The sequence below is a fragment of the Silene latifolia genome, unplaced genomic scaffold, assembly GCF_048544455.1.
Source record: "Silene latifolia isolate original U9 population unplaced genomic scaffold, ASM4854445v1 scaffold_70, whole genome shotgun sequence".
NCBI lineage: Eukaryota > Viridiplantae > Streptophyta > Magnoliopsida > Caryophyllales > Caryophyllaceae > Silene > Silene latifolia.
This window is the reverse complement of record NW_027413609.1, coordinates 396137-416104: the sequence shown is the minus strand read 5'-3', so window position 1 is coordinate 416104 and position 19968 is coordinate 396137. Positions and strand designations below refer to the sequence as shown.

At 40.8% G+C, this 19968-nt stretch overlaps 2 protein-coding genes across 2 annotated transcripts; both read right to left on the bottom strand.

Moving 5' to 3' along the window:
• Nucleotides 1–10299: 10299 nt before the first annotated feature.
• LOC141640019 (uncharacterized) lies at nucleotides 10300–11911 on the bottom strand. The gene is made up of 5 exons (XM_074448980.1): nucleotides 11719–11911; nucleotides 11363–11523; nucleotides 10927–11243; nucleotides 10606–10684; nucleotides 10300–10473 (listed from the first exon to the last, which is right to left on the bottom strand). The coding sequence occupies exons 1-5, from the start codon at nucleotides 11909–11911 to the stop codon at nucleotides 10300–10302; spliced, it is 924 nt and encodes a 307-aa protein (XP_074305081.1).
• A 63-nt stretch (nucleotides 11912–11974) lies between these two features.
• LOC141640018 (uncharacterized) lies at nucleotides 11975–13855 on the bottom strand. Its single transcript, XM_074448979.1, has 4 exons — nucleotides 13712–13855; nucleotides 13183–13666; nucleotides 12232–13073; nucleotides 11975–12175 (listed from the first exon to the last, which is right to left on the bottom strand). Exons 1-4 carry the CDS (start codon nucleotides 13853–13855, stop codon nucleotides 11975–11977), a joined length of 1671 nt encoding a protein of 556 aa, XP_074305080.1.
• Nucleotides 13856–19968: the final 6113 nt, after the last annotated feature.

Here is a 19968-nt window from a genome sequence, read left to right as displayed (position 1 = left end):
TGAGATGCGCAAAGAAGTAAGTTAGCTAGGCGAGCAAAGGAAGAACTTCAAATTGCTAATGCGTACTTTGAAGAGCCATATATCTAGTTATACAGCTGATTTTCAGGTAACTTCTATTGGAGATGAAATCTTGTCCTCTTAGCTTTCCAACGCCACCGGAAACGCCCTGTTTGCCCAACTAACGAAGAAATGGCAGCCGTTTGAAGTTCAGTGCGCGAAGCAGGAATTGTGCGCTGGAAAGTACTCGATCGAGTACAAGTGTGTTCGATCGACTCCTTTTTCTACTCGATCGAGTAGTGCCTATTTAATAAGTGTTCGATAGAGTAATTTAAGTACTCGATCGAGAGGTTTTAGCTTGGTTTTGCTCGATCGAGTGATATAAAAGTGCTCGATCGAGTAAATCTCTATTGGGCTCGGGCTTTTTAGCTTTAATTTGTTTTTAGGTCAAATAAAATCGTCTTTCCTATAAATAGGAAGACGAGATATACATTATGGACTCTCATTTTTTCTCTGTTATACATCATACGTTACTTTTCCTCTTGTTACTGTTCTCGGCTTTTCTCTCTTTTTCCGAATGAAGGTTAATATCCGTATACTACCCTTCGAATTAAGGATTATAACGTAAAATTTATATGTAGTTTATAGTCATAAAACGAAAACAACAAGGAAACGACAAAGATATAGAAATAACCTTCGGTCCTAGTGCAAAAGGCAATGAGAGATCAAGTTAGATCTCCTCCTAATCGTTGCACCCAAGATGTCCGAGTAATGCCCTTGTGCTAGAGAGAATCCCCTAATTGCCTTGCAATATCGAGGGGATTGTTTTGTGAGTTTTTAGTTGGATGAGAGATCCGGGATTTAGGAGGCACAATTCCCAAAACCCTAATTTTGATTAGCAAATGATCAATTCGGTTAGACAAGAGGAGAAGCTCTCCTTTTGTCTATGTAAGTCTCGGCCAAACCGAGTGAGAGAGGGGAAATGGGCTTTTCATTTCCTCTTCACTTAAACTCGTGGTCCGGTCCATAGCTCGCTAAGTGTATACGACGCGGTTTCATTATAAACTGTTATCGGTTATCGGAAATTAAGGCATCAACTAATAATACGGGTTAGTTGAATTATTAATACATGTCCGACAAAACAGTATTGTATAATTATATTCAATATACATTTTAATTAAATATAAAACGCTTATATTTAATTTTACGAATTAACTGGTTAGTTCGCCTTTAGCACATGATATTTAATCCGTATTAAATATAATATCTCAACATCCCATATTAGACTAATTACTAGTCAAATAACTCGGACTAACTGGTTAGTCAAAATTGGCATCTATGTGATTTGTATTTTCATACCGTCACATTACTCAAAACGTATCCTATAGGTGTGACTTTTAGGGACCAGTTGATCACCGCCATCTCGTATGACAATAACGTCAAACTTATCTAGCAAGCCAACCGTTATTGATAAACGTGGATCAACAGATTATGATACAAAGTATACCCTTTGATCCTTTTAGAGATTTATAAGTCCTTGCACTAACTGTTAAGGACACCAACCCCAACAAGCTCCCACTTGTCCGTACAAGTGTATGTGCAATGACGTTATCCGCACTAACTGGAGGACACAAGCTCCAACAAACTCCCACTTGTCCGTACAAGTGTATGTGCGATAACCGATTCTCATATTCATTTAAAATTTCTCCCACTCAATGTAAAACAATTTGCAGATCTGGATCCACAAAGGTCGTATTTTACAATCGATCTGGATCAAGAGTGGTTTCCCCGACTAGAGAGTAACTTAACTGATAAAACGAATCCGTATCCGAGCATGGCCATGCATTTCGATTCAGGCTCCTCGAGTGGCCCTGAGAAAAATCGAGTACCTGATAAAGGCTGAATATTTCCTTCAACTCGACTCCTTCCGATCTAAGCACAGCATGAAATGACCCAGAAAAAATCTACTTGGCCCCCTGTTACGGATGACCGTGAGAAAGAAACCAAAGTCACCCAAAATCTGCCTTAGTCTCAAGAGACAATCGATAGTCAAAAGAATCGACTCTTAGGATCACCATGGAGGTCCTATCCACGACCGGCACCGAATGTTATAAAACATTTAGGACTCCACGTCGTTGTCACAATTGTGTCCTACGAAATATCCGTATAAAACGCCTCTCGTGATTGGTCACCAACTTTGTTGACTTATGGCTAGTTGAACCCACCATCAACCAACGTCACAAAATAATTGCGAGTTATCGCTCATGTGGGCAATTAAGGACTAAAAAAATATAATGTTCTTGCGATTCACTTTGTGGTGTTCAAAATTTGTCGTACAAATCCACATGAAAAACAAAATATATATATAAAATATCAAAACGATGATGTTGTATAGAGTACAAAAGCGAATGAATCTAATCCATGAAAGAGTACTACAACTTAGGAACACGTTTAATTCCCATGGAATTAACGTGCCCTTCATGCTTATCTTGTCGTAATGCTTTAGTGAGAGGATCTGCTATGTTATCATCTGTAGCAATCTTTTCTATCACTACTGTCTTTTGCTCCACGTAATCCCGGATTAGATGAGCTTTCCGTTGTACATGTCTAGACTTGTTGCTAGACTTTGGCTCCTTAGCTTGGAAGATGGCACCACTATTGTCGCAATAGATGGTGATCGGGTCATTCGAACTAGGCACTACAGATAGCCCATGTAAGAATTGACGCATCCATATCGCTTCCTTTGTAGCTTCAGACGCGGCATAGTACTCGGACTCGATCGTAGAATCTCTTTGTAACAGTTTGTTTCGAACTCTTCCAGTGATCGCAGCGCCATTAAGAGTAAAAACGAATCCAGGTCGAGATTTCGAGTCATCACGATCCGTTTGGAAGCTAGCATCTGCGTAACCAGTTGCGCATAGCTTTTGAGAGCCTCCATAAGTCAATGCCCAATCTTTAGTCCTCCGTAGGTACTTAAGAATGTTCTTGACAGCCAGCCAATGTGATTCACCTGGATGCTGTTGGAATCGACTTGTCATACTCAATGCATATGCCACGTCTGGACGTGTGCATATCATGGCATACATGATTGATCCTATAGCCGAAGCATAAGGAATCCGGGTCATGCGCTCTTTCTCTTCCGGTGTCTCTGGTGCCTGAGACTTGCTCAAATGCACCCCTGGAGACATAGGAAGGAACCCCTTCTTGGAGTTAGTCATGCTGAATCTCTCTAGGACTTTGTCTATGTAAGACTCTGATCGAGAGATAGCATCCGTCGTGATCTATCTCGATAGATACGGATGCCTAGAATTCTTTGTGCCTCTCCCAGATCTTTCATCTGGAAATGGTTTTTCAACCATACTTTCACCGAAGTTAAGAGAGGTATGTCATTCCCAATCAGGAGTATGTCGTCAACATACAATATTAGGAAGACAATCTTGCTCCCACTCGACTTGATATATAAACATGGTTCCTCGACTGATCGAGTGAATCCATTTTCTTTTATCACTTGGTCGAAGCGATGATTCCAACTCCTTGATGCTTGCTTAAGTCCATAAATGGAACGCTTAAGCTTGCACACTTTCTTAGGATGTTCTGGATCGATGAAACCTTCGGTTGTACCATGTACAACTCTTCCTCCAAAAAACCGTTTAAGAAGGCGGTTTTCACGTCCATTTGCCAAATTTCATAGTCATGGAAAGCGGCAATCGCTAAGATAATCCGAATGGAACGCAGCATGACTACGGGTGCAAAAATCTCATCGTAGTGCAAACCTGGCACTTGGGTGAAACCTTTAGCAACAAGTCGTGCTTTATAGATATCTTGTTGACCTTCCACATAATGCTTTATCTTGTAAAGCCATTTGCATTGAAGGGGACGAACCTTAGCAGGTAAGTCAACAAGATCCCATACGTTGTTCTCATACATAGAGTCCATCTCGGATTGCATGGCCTCAAGCCATAGCTTTGAGTCAGAACTAGTCATGGCACCTTTATAGGTTGCGGGTTCACTACTCGTTAAGAGTAGAACGTCATCTATATCATGTTCCTCGACCATACCAATGTATCTGTCTGGAGGAATAGAGACTCTTCCCGACCTCCTAGGTTCCTGAGGAATATTCACCGCAGCTGGGATTGAAGGAATAGGTTCCTCCAATGGTTGCTCGGTGTTTGGTTCTGGAATCTCCGACAGGTCGAAGGTTCTATCACTCTTTGCATTCTCGAGAAATTCCTTCTCTAAGAATGTCGCACTAGCCGCAACAAAAACACGTTGTTCGGTTGGCGAATAGAAGTAATGACCACGTGATCCTTTAGGATAACCTATAAAGTATGTCTTGACCGATCGCGGGCCGAGCTTATCTTCAGGTCTCCACTTGACATAAGCCTCGCAGCCCCAAACCCGTATAAAGGACAAGTTAGGGACCGTTCCCTTCCATAGTTCATATGGAGTCTTGTCAACAGCTTTAGACGGACTTCGGTTAAGTATTAGAGCAGCTGACAAAAGAGCATAACCCCATAATGAATCAGGTAAAACCGTGTGACTCATCATGGATCGAACCATATCAAGTAGTGTTCGATTTCTCCGTTCGGACACACCATTCAAATGAGGTGTTCCAGGTGGAGTTAACAACTAGGACGATCCCACATCTCTTTAAGGTGTTGATCAAACTCGTGAGAAAGATACTCGCCACCACGATCTGAACGTAGTGTTTTTATCTTTCTACCAAGTAGGTTCTGTACCCTATTTTGGTATTCTTTGAATTTCTCAAAAGATTCACTTTTGTGCTTCATTAAATAGACATAGCCATATCTACTTAAATCATCCGTGAAAGTGATGAAATACCTATAGCCTTCTCGTGCGGTGATTGACATAGGACCACATACATCCGTGTGTATGAGCCCTAATAGGTCAGCAGCGCGCATTCCAACACCTTTGAAGGAAATACGAGTCATCTTACCGATGAGACATGATTCACACGTGCCAAATGATTGAAAATCAAAGGCCGAGATAGCTCCATTTTTAATGAGCTGTTTTACGCGTTTCTCATTAATGTGTCCCATGCGGCGATGCCATAGATATGTTTGATCTTTATCACCTACCTTTAACTTTTTATTCATTACGTGTAATATTTCTATCGTCGATCTAAAACATAAATTCCGTTCAAGGAGACTGCCTTGCCATAAATCATATTGTGTAAAGAGAAAATGCAAGCATTATTTTCTATTACAAATGAAAAACCAAGTTTGTCAAGTGCAGAAACTGAAATAATGTTTTTCGAAAGACTAGGAACATAATAGCAATCATATAATGATAACTCAAATCCGCTAGGAAGCTGGATCACATATGTCCCCTTTGAGATGGCAGCCACTCTTGCTCCATTCCCAACACGCAGGTCAACCTCACCCTTTACGAGAGGCTCGAGATTTCGGAGGCCCTGCACATGATTACACAGATGAGAACCACAACCAGTATCTAGTACCCAAGTTCCGTAACTTGCATGGTTAATCTCAATCATATGAATAAAAGTAGAAGAAGAAGACATACCAACCGGTTTAACGCGACCCGCTTTTATGTCCTCATGATAAACAGGACATGTCCGCCTCCAATGCCCATCTTGTGGCGGTGATGGCATTCTATGTTTTCGGTTTTGCTCTTTGTCGCGCCTGATGAGTTGCTCGACTCACCAGGCCCACTCTTACCTGGACCCGACTTCTTAAACTTCGGTTTACCTCTTTGCTAGGTTTGCCTGAGCTTTGCCCTTACCTTTCCCTTTATTTGACACAACGAGAACATCCTGTTTCATGCTCCCACCGAACTTCATGTCCTTCTCGGTGCATACGAGGAGGAGTGCGGTTCATGGGGAGTTTTCTTCAAATCATTCATATAGTAATTCGCTCTAAATTGCGAATAACCATCGTGGAGTGAGTGAAGAATGCGGTCGATAACAATGTTCTCGCTGATGTTACAGTTAAAGGTCTCCAGTTTCTCGACATTCTCAATCATGCTGAGAATGTGTGGGCTAACCGGTTGGCCCTTCTGGAGTCTCGCATCAAAGAAGCGAGTGGTATGCTCATAGGTCACGATTCTCGGTGCTTTCGAGAATTCCTTGGTGAGCGTGGTGAAAATCTTGTTTGCACCTTGGGCTATGAAGCGTTTCTGCAAATTGGGTTCCATTGCAAAAATGAGTACGTTTTTAATCGCACCCGCTTCCAAGGCGAAATCGTTATACTTGTCGATCTCGTTAACTCCGGCCGTGGGGCCTGGGTGTGACGGCATGGGCTCAAGCAGATATCTGAGCTTCCCGTCAGCAGCGGCAGCATTCCGTAATGCCGCCTCCCGTCATGAAGTTTGATCCATCATTCTTCAGTCGAGTTGACTGATTCATCTGGTTCATGAAGATCCGAAGCCAGGACTCACGGTCCAATGTGGCACTAGGCATTGGGTCGTTCAAGTGACCAGCCATTTGTTATTTTGCAGTTAAAGAACGTGATCTACACTGAAAAGAAAGAAAAACAAAACGAAATAAGCAACTCATCGAGGTGATTTAAGTCTATTTTAAAATTCATTTTAACATGTAGACTCAATGCACTTGCATAATCGATCTCCCTCAAGAATGATACAAGTGATCCCAAGACTCAATTTCTGTAAATTGATAAGCCAACTGTTTAGCTAATTCTTCCGGAAGAACTCTTGGTCGATAGATTTCCGTAAATCCTATCTATAGTCCACCATAGTCACAGGATCGTACGAGTGACCATAGTGTTGAGATAAAATAGGTCAATCGGTTCCAATTTACCCGACGTAGAAGGGGTCATAGTATGCCTACCGACGAAGAAGGGAGTCATTGGAGTTTGACCTATAAAGACCGTTCTCAATTTTGGTTTATACGAGGAAGATCCCATCAGCTTAATTATAATTCATTTTAAGTGAACGAATAACTAGCGTTTGCGTGAATGAATTAATTTAGGTGATGGCTTTAAAATCGTGTGACATGCGAATGTCATAGAAAACTAACTCGTGACCTCTATATGTGTCAGTTTTCATGCAATAATTAGGTGGTTTGGTTTTTAGGCGGAATATGATGCATACTATCGTTACAATAAAATAAATAAATGAATGCGATACGTAAATAAAAATTCCTAGTGTGGCCTATCCTAGTAAAAAGAACAAAATACAACTTTGGAATCCACCGTTGGACCCGAAAGCTTGTCTTGGTGTTCCATCTGTGTCCATGTAGCGGGAGTGATCATCCGGTCTCCATCTTTAGTCTTCTCAAAAATTACAATTAAAATTTACAAATATAAACCTATTTACATTCTAAATAAAAACTGTAATTAAAAGAAATAAAATGGAGATACGAAATCTCAAAATACAACCAAGACCGTGTTCCATCATTACGGTAACACGTTCTACTAAGGCCACACTAAGTTACAACCGTTTGCAAAATAATTAAATACGTAATTAAAAGGCATTCAAAACATTCAAAATATAAACAAGAACGATAAAATAAAATGCATCAACTAAAAATTAAATTTATTCGTGACATAATTCCGTAATTATGTTAAATTTTTATCCAAACCACCAAAGATAATTAAAATTACATGACAAAACCGCTTTAGTCAAGTTAATTTTAATCCGAGATAATCCGTTACAATAAATCATGTTAAAGTAACTTTATTTTACGTGGGTGAACCGTTTCACTAACAAGCGAGAGCATAAAAACGTTTTATGCAATAAAAAAAAAAGGGCCAAAAAAAACAGAAAATTTTTTTTTTTTTTTCTTACTGTACTGCTGTACGTGAACAGTACCAGTACCCCAAAAATTTTTTTTTTTTTTTTTTTAAATGCTGTAAAAAAAAACGGGAGCATCAAAAAGCAAAAAAAAAAAATTTTACACGGCTCAAAACGTGAGCAATGAAATATCAAAACAAAACGGTTTGATAAAAACACAATTGCAATTTATCCTAATCCGGATTAAAACAAAATTACAATTGACATGTTCTTCACATATTGTTGTAATTATCGTTTAAAACAACAATTCGCAAAGAACGAATCAAAAACAAGACAGAAAAAATCATCACAAAACAACCGTAAAAACTGGGACACGGTTCCCAATGCACAAAACAGGCCGTGACATGTAGAAATGTCGAGACCAACATGCCACACGGTTTTATCAAAATTTTATACAAACAATTATCGATTTGATAAAAACCAATTGCGATATCACCTAATCCGTATAGAAATGAAATAGCAATTGATAGATCTTTAACACATTATATTGAATATCGATTACAAAATAATATGCAAAGATAAAATCGATAACAATAACGAAAACATGGCACGAAAATCAAAACAGCCGTGCAAAAAAAATGAAAAAACCGTGAAAGAGAAAAAAAATTCCAGCCGTGTGGAATTAGCTTCAAAAAAAATTATCGATCCATGTATACAAGACACGGATCCCAAGGCACAAAAACAACAAAAAAAACGCAGCAAAAAAAAAAAATTTTTTGCCGAGCCAAAAACAGATTGTGCCGAGACAAAATTTTAACCAAAATTCATCGTTTCAACAATCGTTTGATGAAAAACACATATAAAAATTTACGTGGCCTCGCTCTGATACCACTTGAAGGTTAATATCCGTATACTACCCTTCGAATTAAGGATTATAACGTAAAATTTATATGTAGTTTATAGTCATAAAACGAAAACAACAAGGAAACGACAAAGATATAGAAATAACCTTCGGTCCTAGTGCAAAAGGCAATGAGAGATCAAGTTAGATCTCCTCCTAATCGTTGCACCCAAGATGTCCGAGTAATGCCCTTGTGCTAGAGAGAATCCCCTAATTGCCTTGCAATATCGAGGGGATTGTTTTGTGAGTTTTTAGTTGGATGAGAGATCCGGGATTTAGGAGGCACAATTCCCAAAACCCTAATTTTGATTAGCAAATGATCAATTCGGTTAGACAAGAGGAGAAGCTCTCCTTTTGTCTATGTAAGTCTCGGCCAAACCGAGTGAGAGAGGGGAAATGGGCTTTTCATTTCCTCTTCACTTAAACTCGTGGTCCGGTCCATAGCTCGCTAAGTGTATACGACGCGGTTTCATTATAATCTGTTATCGGTTATCGGAAATTAAGGCATCAACTAATAATACGGGTTAGTTGAATTATTAATACATGTCCGACAAAACAAAGATTGTATAATTATATTCAATATACATTTTAATTAAATATAAAACGCTTATATTTAATTTTACGAATTAATCGGTTAGTTCGCCTTTGCTTTAGCACATGATATTTAATCCGTATTAAATATAATATCTCAACATCCCATATTAGACTAATTACTAGTCAAATAACTCGGACTAATCTGGTTAGTCAAAATTGGCATCTATGTGATCGTATTTTCATACCGTCACATTACTCAAAACGTATCCTATAGGTGTGACTTTTAGGGACCAGTTGATCACCGCCATCTGTATGACAATAACGTCAAACTTATCTAGCAAGCCAACCGTTATTGATAAACGTGGATCAACTGATTATGATACAAAGTATACCCTTTGATCCTTTTAGAGATTTATAAGTCCTTGCACTAACTGTTAAGGACACCAACCCCAACACCGAATCCCTACTCTGTAACTTTCTCTTTCCCTTTTTCTCTCTTTAATTTACGATGTCTATTATTCTTTTGTACCTTGTTTTTATTCTTTTCTTATTTATGTCTAGCTAATTTATCTTTCTAGGATTAGGGGATTCGATGAATGAATGTTAATTGCTAATTAGTTTATAGATTTGTCGTTGTTGTTTAAGTCTATGTTGTTAATCGCTGCTTTAATTGTATCTTGCTGATTGAATCGATGCAATTAGCCTTTTTAATTTTGGTAAGCCTTGACCTGGACCGGAAGGTTGGAAGGGGTGAGACCCGCAGTGAACAATAAAATGCTTTAGTGAGGGCGGAAGCAAAGCTAATAGTATTTTAGAGCGAATTGAGACCGGAAGAAGATATTCATTGCCCCTTTGACTGGTCTGTGACCTTAACTTCAACTAACCGATATTCATTGATGACCCGACAATCCTACCTCTCTTCCTTTATTGTTAATCTCGATTGTTCCTTTCTCTTACCTTAATCTCGTTAGTTTAGTTAAAACAATTCAGAACCCCCACTGTGACCATAGATAGACCGAATTTGACAAGTAGATAGTGACCGTCTCCCTGTGGAGATCGACCCTACTTACTGCTAGCTTCTGTTAGTGTAACTAGGTATTTTATTTTTGGTACCTGACGACGGTATCAGTGCCCAATTATGAGGAGCAATCATAGTAGCGCCTGATAGTGAAGCCATTACTATCAGGAGCCCATTGATCCTCAACATAAGCATCTTTAATCAGATCTTTAACCTTACAGACATTTTTCCATGACCAAGCTACATCAGCAGGAGGTTGGTTGTCATGCCAACTCCTTCCCTTGATATGAGCCTGATTCACCCATCTAATCCAAAGCTTATCAGCTTTACAGTACAACCAGTCAACTAGCTTGGCCACAGAAGCAATGTTCCAAACTGCAGTCCTTTTAATTCCTAATCATCCTTCTTCCTTTGGAAGAGTGACTTCATCCCAGCCAACAGAGGGTACTCTATGATAATCAGCTGACCCATCCCAGAGGTAGTTCCTGCAAACTGCCTCAATGCTTTTAACAACACATTTAAAAATAAGGAAAATGCCAGACCAGTAGTTACGAAGAGTATTCAAAACAGAATTAATCAATACAAGTTTGCCTAAATAAGACAATTTTTAGCTCCTAAGCTACGAATTCTGCTAACCATTTTCTCCACTAGAATGTTGCATTCAATTTTAGTTAATCTGGTAGCTTGAAGAGGCACCCCCAGGTATCTAAAAGGCATGGAACCGTCAGTAAACCCTGTGACCTACTTAATGTCATCTTTAACAGCTTGAGCTACTCCATTGTAGTACACCTCTGATTTGGAGCTATTCATGGATAGACCAAAGGCTTTAGAAAAAGAAGAAAAGGCTCTCATCATCAGCATTATGGAGTGGACATTACCTTTACAAAACATCAACAAATCATCAGCAAAGATTAAGTGATTCAATTTGAGATTCTTGCAAAGAGGATGGTACTGGAAAGGCCATCTATCAGTAGCAATTTGCATCATCCTGGTTAAATAATCCATACACAAGGCAAACATGAGAGGTGAGATAGGATCACCCTGTCTAAGAACCTCTTTCCTCTGAAAAAACCAAAGCAACTTCCATTTAAGTTCAAAAAATAGGAGGTGGTTTGAATACAACTCATGACTTTTTGGGAGAATTCTGAGCGAAAGCCCATACCATCAAGCAATTGTGCTACAAAACTCCACTCAAATGTATCATAAGCTTTTTGCAAGTCAATTTTAAATAGGCATCTTGGAGAGACAGCTTGCCTATTATACATCTTGACTATATCTTGGCAGATTAGCACAATCTCAATAATGGACCTGCCTTTAATTAAAGCACCTTGATTCTCACTAACTAGATCAGGCAGAACCATAGATAATCTATTGCAATGCAGTTTTGAAATGACCTTGTAAATCAGGTTAAACCAAGCAATGGGTCTAAATTGTTTAACAGTTGTAGGTCTCTCACATTTAGGAATAAGTGTGATAGTGGTAGCATTGATTTACTTAAGTAGCTTACCAGTAGAGAAGAAGTCTTAAATAGCAGTACAAATGTCACTCCCCATAATATCCCTGCTATCCTTGAAAAAACCACTGGTATAGCCATCAGGCCCAGGTGATTTGTCAATAAGCAGCTTAAAGAAAGCTTCTTTAATCTCCTCATTAGAGACTGGTTTATTCAGGATCTTCTTTTGAGCTTCAGTGCAGCATTTACAAGTATTAAGCACTTGCTGCCTTACCATTTCAGTAGGTTTAGAAGTTCCCAGCAGTTCTTGATAATAAGTAAGAAAAGCATCCTGAATACTCTAGCTGGTAGTACAATTATGGCCATTATGATCTTCAATCTGAATCACCTTATTCATAGAACATCTCTTCTTAATGGCGCCATGAGAATAGGCAGTGTTAGCATCTCCATCCTCCAACCATTGAGTCTTAGCTTTCTGTCTGAGGTAACTTTGTCTTACATCATTGAGCTCCTTAAAAGATTTCAGAGCTGTAATTTCCTCCTAGATCAGTTCAGCATTTAGGGGATCTTGTTTCAGCTTCCCTGTATATTTATCACCTCCTTTTCAGCAAGAATTGCAGAGTTCTCTACATCAGAATAACACTCCTTATTCAACTCCTTAAGTTTCCCCTTTAAAGCTTTCAATTTCCTAGTAACACAATACATAGGATATCCAGAATAACTCTTTTGCCACTCCTCTTGGACTGTAGTAAGGAAAGGAGGGGTCTTACTCCACATGTTAAAATATTTGAAATTGGCTTTTCTAATAGCATCCAGCTGATTATCACTCACTACACATGGACAATGATCAAAATAACCAGAAGGATAGAAGTGGGCAGTCATATTAGGAAATTGTTGAGCCCAGTCCTGGTTAACCAAGAACCTGTCCAGTCTACTGTATACCCTTTTTAGAGTTTCCTGCTTATTAGTCCAGGTATAAAAAGCACCAGTAGTATGAATGTCAGTCAAGCCACAATTAGCAATGCAATCTATAAATTCATCCATATCACACGGTTTGGTATTACCCCCAAGCCTTTCTAAAGGGTTAATGACAGTGTTGAAGTCCCCAGCAACCACCCATGGCCCAGCAGTAGCACTATGAACCAAATCCAACTTCATCCATAAGTCCCTTCTCTCAGAGCCATCATTAAATGCATAAACCATAGTGATGTAAAAATGAGACAGGGAGCACCTTTCAGTGACTAGAGCATGCACAAACTGAGAATCATATTTTAGGACATGTACATCATACATGTCAGCTTTCCACAAAAGCCACACTCTGCCTCCTTTGTGATAAGAAGCATTAGTAGTAACACTCCATCCATCAAGCATAGTTGTAGAAACATTATTAATTTTATTTGAACTAATTTTGGTCTCAAGTAGCCCAAACAGGCCAACCCCTTTATTATGCAAAAACCATTTAACATTATTCTGCTTATTTACACTATTTAACCCTCTCATATTCCAGAATCCTATGCTATGCATTTATTTTGGGTGAATCGGGGTCACCTGTTTGTCCAATACCCACCTTTGGTGTGACTGAACCATCTGTAGCTTCTTTGTATGATTTCTCATGAGTAACTAAGGCAACACTAACACTCTGGCCACTAGCTGTTTGCTGTGAGTTCTTAGCCAGCGAACTGAACTTAATACTCTTCTCAGGATTGCATATAAGTCCTGAAGCCTTCACAGGTCTCCAGACCTGCACTGTATGCATAGGTTTCTTCCGTGGCTTCAATTCTTTCCGACAAGTAGCAGTCTCATGCCCAATCCCCTTGCATTTAGCACAAAAAGAAGGCTTCCACTCATACTCCACAGGGAGGGACACAATGCTACCAGTCTCATCTCTAAATCTGACTTTAGACGGGAATTTGTTGCCCACGGTCAGTTCAACCATCACTCTTGCATATCCCAGACGAGTTTTTTCCATTGTAGCCTGGTCAGACTTCTGGTATGTACCCACCAACCCTGCAATGGCAGGTAAGCATTTACCCTAAAAACGTAGAGGCAAGTCATGAATACGAATCCATGCAGGTACATCCTTTATATTTTCCTTAGTTAGTTCAACCTCAGCAGTCCAGGCCCTAACAATCAGTGGCTTGTTATCAAAATGCCCTGCATTCAAAACCCCCTCTTTATCCTTAGCCTCCTTACAACGAACCAAAACTATCCCATTTGGCATGAAGGACACTTTATCAATATTATGCTTGGACCAAATACGTCTAAGAAATCCATTCAAGATCTCCCATTAAGGATTTGCTCCTAAAACGAAACAGTATATGGCATTGCTCCAATATTCAATCTCATCCTGTGTATCCTCCTTGGAGAACTGAAGAAGTCCTTCTTCAGGCTCCTCTTCATCCTCTTGTATTACTTTTTTCTTTCCTCGATGTGTAATCCACAGAGAGTTCTCCACTTCTGCCACTTCTAGAGTGTCTGCAACGTCTGTCACCTATAAGTCATCGTCAAAATTAAGACCAGGGACACCATTCACTTCCTGAGAGCTCTTTGTTTTAACAACCTCATCTTCATTAGGACCACGTTGCTTAACATTCTGTAGTTGTTTCACTTGTTTTCCAGCAGATTTCAACGAAGGAATCCTCCTTGCATGGTTTGATTTAGTTTTACTCGATGAATTACGTGCCATTATGTTGAAAATCAAGCGGAAATTAATGCCCTAGAGGAAGAAATAAATGTCTGCGTAGGGTTCATCTCTTTCTCTTTCTATCTCTAGGGCTTTTCTTAGTCAACCAAGGATGACTTTGTATTTATGTCTAATATATTATTTTTTGAAATTTAAAGAAAAGAAATAATAGGTTTTAAAATACCTTTTAAAATGTCTTTAACCAAATATTATCACCGAAACACGGACTAAACCATCATGGTAAAAGTATCCAAGGGTGAAAATGTTTTATGGTTAAAAAGATTCATGATAAAAATGATTTGAAATGGTAAAAACCTGTTTGAAAAATGGAAAGAATGAACTCGAACATGTTTGAGTTCTGACCAGGGCACCCATTGAGGCGCGATGCACCTAGTGGTGTTTAGGGCCTTCTACTTTGGTCAAAACTCGGTTTTGGCACATTCGATTCGTATTTTGGACCATGTTTTTCAAGTTTTAGCATGTTATAGTCATAAAACAGATAAATGGACATGAAAGAAGAGGATTTTTACACCCTCATACTTACATGCTAGGCTTGAGACGAGAAATCTTGTAACAACTTGTTAGGTCGGAAAACTCGGTTGAAAACCGTTTTAACAATGTAAAGAGTGTTTGTTAAGTTTAGTGATGGTGTAGTTGGTCGAGATGGTCGGTCAAGTGATTTAATGCACGATGACGGTACCAAACAATGTGTATGGCTTGCATTTTTGATCGGTAGGTAAAAAATACATGTCGGTTTGTGACGTTAGAAGTCGAGTCGAGAATTTTAAGGGAGAGATGATGGGGTGGACACTCGTGTACCTTCAAATGGTGGCCTTTGAGGGGTATTTATAGAGAAATGGGTGGTTGTGTGCGTTTTGAGCGACGTGGCCGTATGGGCTACTCGATGAGGCGCGAGCCATTTCGTGGGTCTTCGAGCTGTCTTGTCACTATCACGCAATTTAAATCATGATTTGTTCTATCCTATGTTTTAGATGGCATGATTTGTACTTGACCATTAAAGTTTTCTGGGAATACTTAACATGGAGGTTTTGAGAAGTTTGTTTTTTGTGTTTGACCTGGTTTGACTCGTTGTTGTAGTCGGGACTTTAATTTTTGAGTCAGTTTTTGGTCCGGTGTCTGTTTTGACTCTAGTTAGTGTCATTGCGACCCCGTCGTCGTGCATAAAACACTCCAGCTACTTTTAAAAAGTTTTGAGATGTTTTGTTTTCGAAATCGTTTTGAGTTTTCCGACGTATAGTTATACAAAACTGTCGATTAAACGCTGCAATTCTTAAGCATGTTGTAGTCCAATAATCATTGGGTGTTGGTTGGAGACTCGACAGATATTGGGTATCTACAGAGCCCCCACTTTAACTAAGGCTTGGACAGGGCGAAAGTCAAAGTATAGCCCCCAGGTAAATCAAAGATTACAACCTGGAGACCGAAGCGACGTCGAGGCGGCTCGAAAGGATTCGGGCCAAGGACCTGCCGTCGGGAAGGGCGACGCCAAGGCGACTCTGGGATACTAGTCAAGGACCTGTCATCGGGAACAGTTTAGAGTCTATCGACTGTCCGTGTGGGTCGTTTTAAGTCTGTTGGATTACGTACAAAGGCTCGCCAACCATAATAATGAGTCATACTTGAGGCATCTTCAGGATATGTCCTTGAGTTGTTTCTTGTTTCGGGGCAAAGGCTTGCCAGCCGTCCTGCGGATATGATGGGGATCGCTAACCGCGTAGAGGTTACGTTGTGAGCCTCGCCAGCCATGTTGAATGTGCGTTATGAGGCTCGCCAGCTATGTTGAGTGTGCGTTGTGAGGCTTGCCAGCTATGTTGAATGTGATGCTTTTTTTAGGCTCACCAGCCATGTTGAAGTTGGTGCGTTTCGAGGCCTGCCAGCCATGTTGAATGACATTGACAGTAGGAAATAGCCGTGTGAGACGGGCCTATTTCGAGAAGTCGTTGAGTTTAGCGAGCTCCGTGGGGAGGCCTTCGATATCCTGCTTGGGAATTTCGGTGTTCATATTGGATGTTCATAGTGCCGGAAAAAGATGGGCTTGTGAGCCTAGCTCCTGTGGACGGCGGTGGTTTCGAATCCCGAAGAGAGGTAACGGTTTTTATTGCCGTTTGTTGGAAGTTTGTAGAAAAGGGCAGATGTGTATTTTGCTATTTGATTTGGGTTTAGGGGACAACAGTTTTGATTCCGTCTCCCCGTGATTTGAAATTTGTGAAGAGTGGTGATTTTCACTATCCTGTTTGAAGGTGTGACGGTTTTTAATGCCGTTTGTTTGAAATTTAAAAACAGCGAATTTGAATTTCACTATTTGTTTTTGTGTTTTGAAAATTTTGTTGAAAATTTTGTGAAAATAGCGAATTTGAATTTCACTATTTATTTTTGTTTGAAATTTTTAATGCCGTCGTTGAAAATTTGAAATTTGTGGAAATAGCGAATTTGAATTTTACTATTTTGTATTTGCTTAAGAAAATGACGGTTTTTTTAATTGCATCGTTTGAAATTTGTGAAAATGGTGAATTTGAATTTCACTATTTTGTTTTTATGATTTGAAAAAAATGAAGTTTTTAATTATGTCGTTCTTGAAAATTGTGGAAATGGTGTGGGAATTAGGTCAAAGCCCAAAATTCCGCTGAATAAGCAGGGAACACCTCAAAGAGGCGCGAGCCTTCCTGCGAGGCAAGGGGGCTTTCCATTTTTTCTGTAAATAGACGCGAGAAGGCTTTGCTCTTCATTTCCTTCGTCTTCTTCGTCACAAACCCGAATTTGACCAAAAAAATCGCCATTTATGATCTCTTCCTTTGCTTGCTTTCGTGCTACAAACATCATGTCATCTCAAGGTATGTCAATCCTCTTGAATCCATTTGAATTTGTTTGTTTTTTTTGTTAATTGAATTAGGGCGAAACCCTAACCCTTCGAAAATCGATTTGGGCGTTTTTGTTTAGCCCATTTTTGAGTTAAATTGATTATTGCATTAGGTTAGAAACCTAATTAGGAGTATAGGGGTGCTTTTCGTTTGCATTTTGGTCCCCGTTCCCTAGGCTCGAAAAACGTGAATGAGACGGAAATTCGTGTTATTTCACAATGCCGTGTTTGTTTGCTTGAGTTGTGGGCCCCACTAGGTTGCATTGTGGTCGGGGAAGATCGTCTTTGCTATATTGAACCTTCGTTGGGCGTTGTGGACAAAATTTGAATTTTTCTCTTTGTGAGACGGTCTTATGCTGACGAAATAAGCCTCTGTTTGGGCTCAAACTAAGCCGGTTTTTCTTGAAATGGACCTTAACGGTAGTTTAGGTCACTTTGAGACGTGATTAAATAACGTTGTTTTGTAGTGGTCATGTTTTGAAATTTTTGACCTGTTTGTGGCCGAATTTGTGTAAAATTGCTTTTTTGAGCTGTGAAAAATACCCAGTTGTGTCGGGAATTTTTGTTGTTTATTTTTGTTGAAAAATACCCAGTTTATTTTAAGACGTGATTAAATCACGTTGTTTTGACTCATTTTTTGCTTGAAAAGAAGATCGGGTCGTTTTTTTTTTTTTTGCGATTTTTGTCAACTGTTTTGCTGTATGGGTTTGGGCGAGTTTGCCCTTGTTGTTTTTTTTCATGTGGTTTGTATTTTTCGGATCTTGTCCATTTTATGCCGTCGTAATGCCGGAATTTTGACTGACGTTTTTGTTTTTTCCTGATTCCAGGCGAGTGTTCTGGGCCCACTGGGTCCGTTGCTGAGGCTTTAGAGCTCTTGTTTGGGACTGGACCGGTTAGTACTCCGGCAAGTGCGCCCTAGGTGGTGGGAGAGGACGCTTCCAAGGAGGAGCCCACTGAGGAGGCTGTTAGAGCCGAGGGAGCTACGAAGGCTCGTGAGGAGGTCGTTGTCTGGGCCGTTGGTGCTGAAAGAGACACGGGGGTTCGGGAGGAGCCCGTTGTTGAGGCTGCTGGTGGTGGGAGGACTCAGATGGGGTCTGAGGCCGGTACCTCCGGGAGGAGGATTAGTACGAGGAGGAGGGGTCCTGAGGTCTCTAGACAGAGGCTCCAGAACGTTACACGGATCATTGAGAGGGATCCTCCTTGCCCCGTGCAGTCTCGCAGGACGAAGAGGCGAAGAGTGGAGACGGAGGCAGATAACGTCTTCGTTGAGAACTGGAAGGCTAGACGGGCTATGGCTCCGCGACGGTTAAACCTGCGGACGACGCCTGCTTGGGCTGAGGGCTTTGATGGTAGCCAGTTGGTGTTGCGGTTATACACTCACATCTCCTACCGTGCACACGAGGGCTTGGTGAGTCTGCTGCCTTGTTTAGTTTTTTGTTGTTTCAGACCTGAACAGGTGTTCTGATGTTGTTTGTTTCCCAATTTCAGGAGATTGCTACCATGAGGACTTTCTTAGGCTTCTCGACTTGCATGGGTTTTTATGACGTTCTCTGGCCCGGTTCGAGGGCGTTGATAGAGAGGTCGGCTATGGGGCAGTTGGTGGCAGCGTCGCGAGATTCATAAGGCTTCGATTAGATCGAACCTGTGTTTGATTCGCGCCATGCTGGACCGTTACTGAGACAGGACGTCGTCGTTCCATATGGAGTTTGAGAATGTTAGTATCACTTTGGAGGACTTTGCCATGATATCGGGCCTTCCCTGTGGCGAGACGCCTGTGGTCATGGTTTTGATCGGCAATGTTTTGCCCCCGCCGAATGACATCGCTCCTTTCCTCATAGTGAACTCCTATGTGAGGGATCACTTCAGAGGGAGAGTGGCTTGTTTTGTTCCGACGTCGTTAGCGAGTCCGGAGGCTGAGGCTAGAGCTGACGCGGAGGAGACGCGGTTGTGGTTGTGGTACTTCTTGGGTTCCACGTACTTTGGTGACAAAGGTGAGCGCTTGTCGACCAAGGTATTTCCTCTGCTTGCTGACCTAGACGCCTTAGGTCAGTACGACAGGGTGACGCCGGCTTTGGCGAGTTTTACCCGTTACTTGCACGTTGCGATTCGCCCGGAGGTGATTGGGGATGGGATTTCTCCCGCTTTGGTTGGTCCCGGCCTCATCTTGGAGGTACGAGATGATTTTTTTGTTTTGATAGATTCTGATTATTGAGTTTTGGCAGTTTTTTTTTGAAAAATTGGCTGATTTTTGGTTGTTGTGTTTTGTTACTGCCTTGGCTGTTTGGGTACTTCGTCCCCTGCGTCTGTAGAGAACGGGTGACGTGCCTTCAGTTTACTCTACTGTGAGGGGTTGGACGGTGGCTCGGAAGAAGTCGACTTACGAGGACTGCAGGCGTCGGGTGAACGCCCTCAGGGTTGGTGATGTAAGCTGTTGCTTCTTATCTCTTTTGTTTTGTAGAAAAAGGATAGAGATAGGATGATTAGGTAGCTTAGAAAGCCCCTAGTTAGGTGATTAACTTTACCTTGAGTGCAGTTTGTCAGGTTGCCTTTGGAGCACTACATGGGTGTATCGGCCGCTGTCAGGGAGTGTCTGCGACCTTGCAGTTGCCAGCATTAGTACCTTGAGACGGCGATCGAGCCGGTCTAGTACCTGGGTGAGCGTTTAGCTCCTCATTGTTTTAGTGAGACCTTCGTGGTGCCGGTCGATCCGCCTAGGGTTTTGTTCCAAGAGTCGACACCCGATGAGGTTAAGGAGCACTTCACGGCCGTGGAG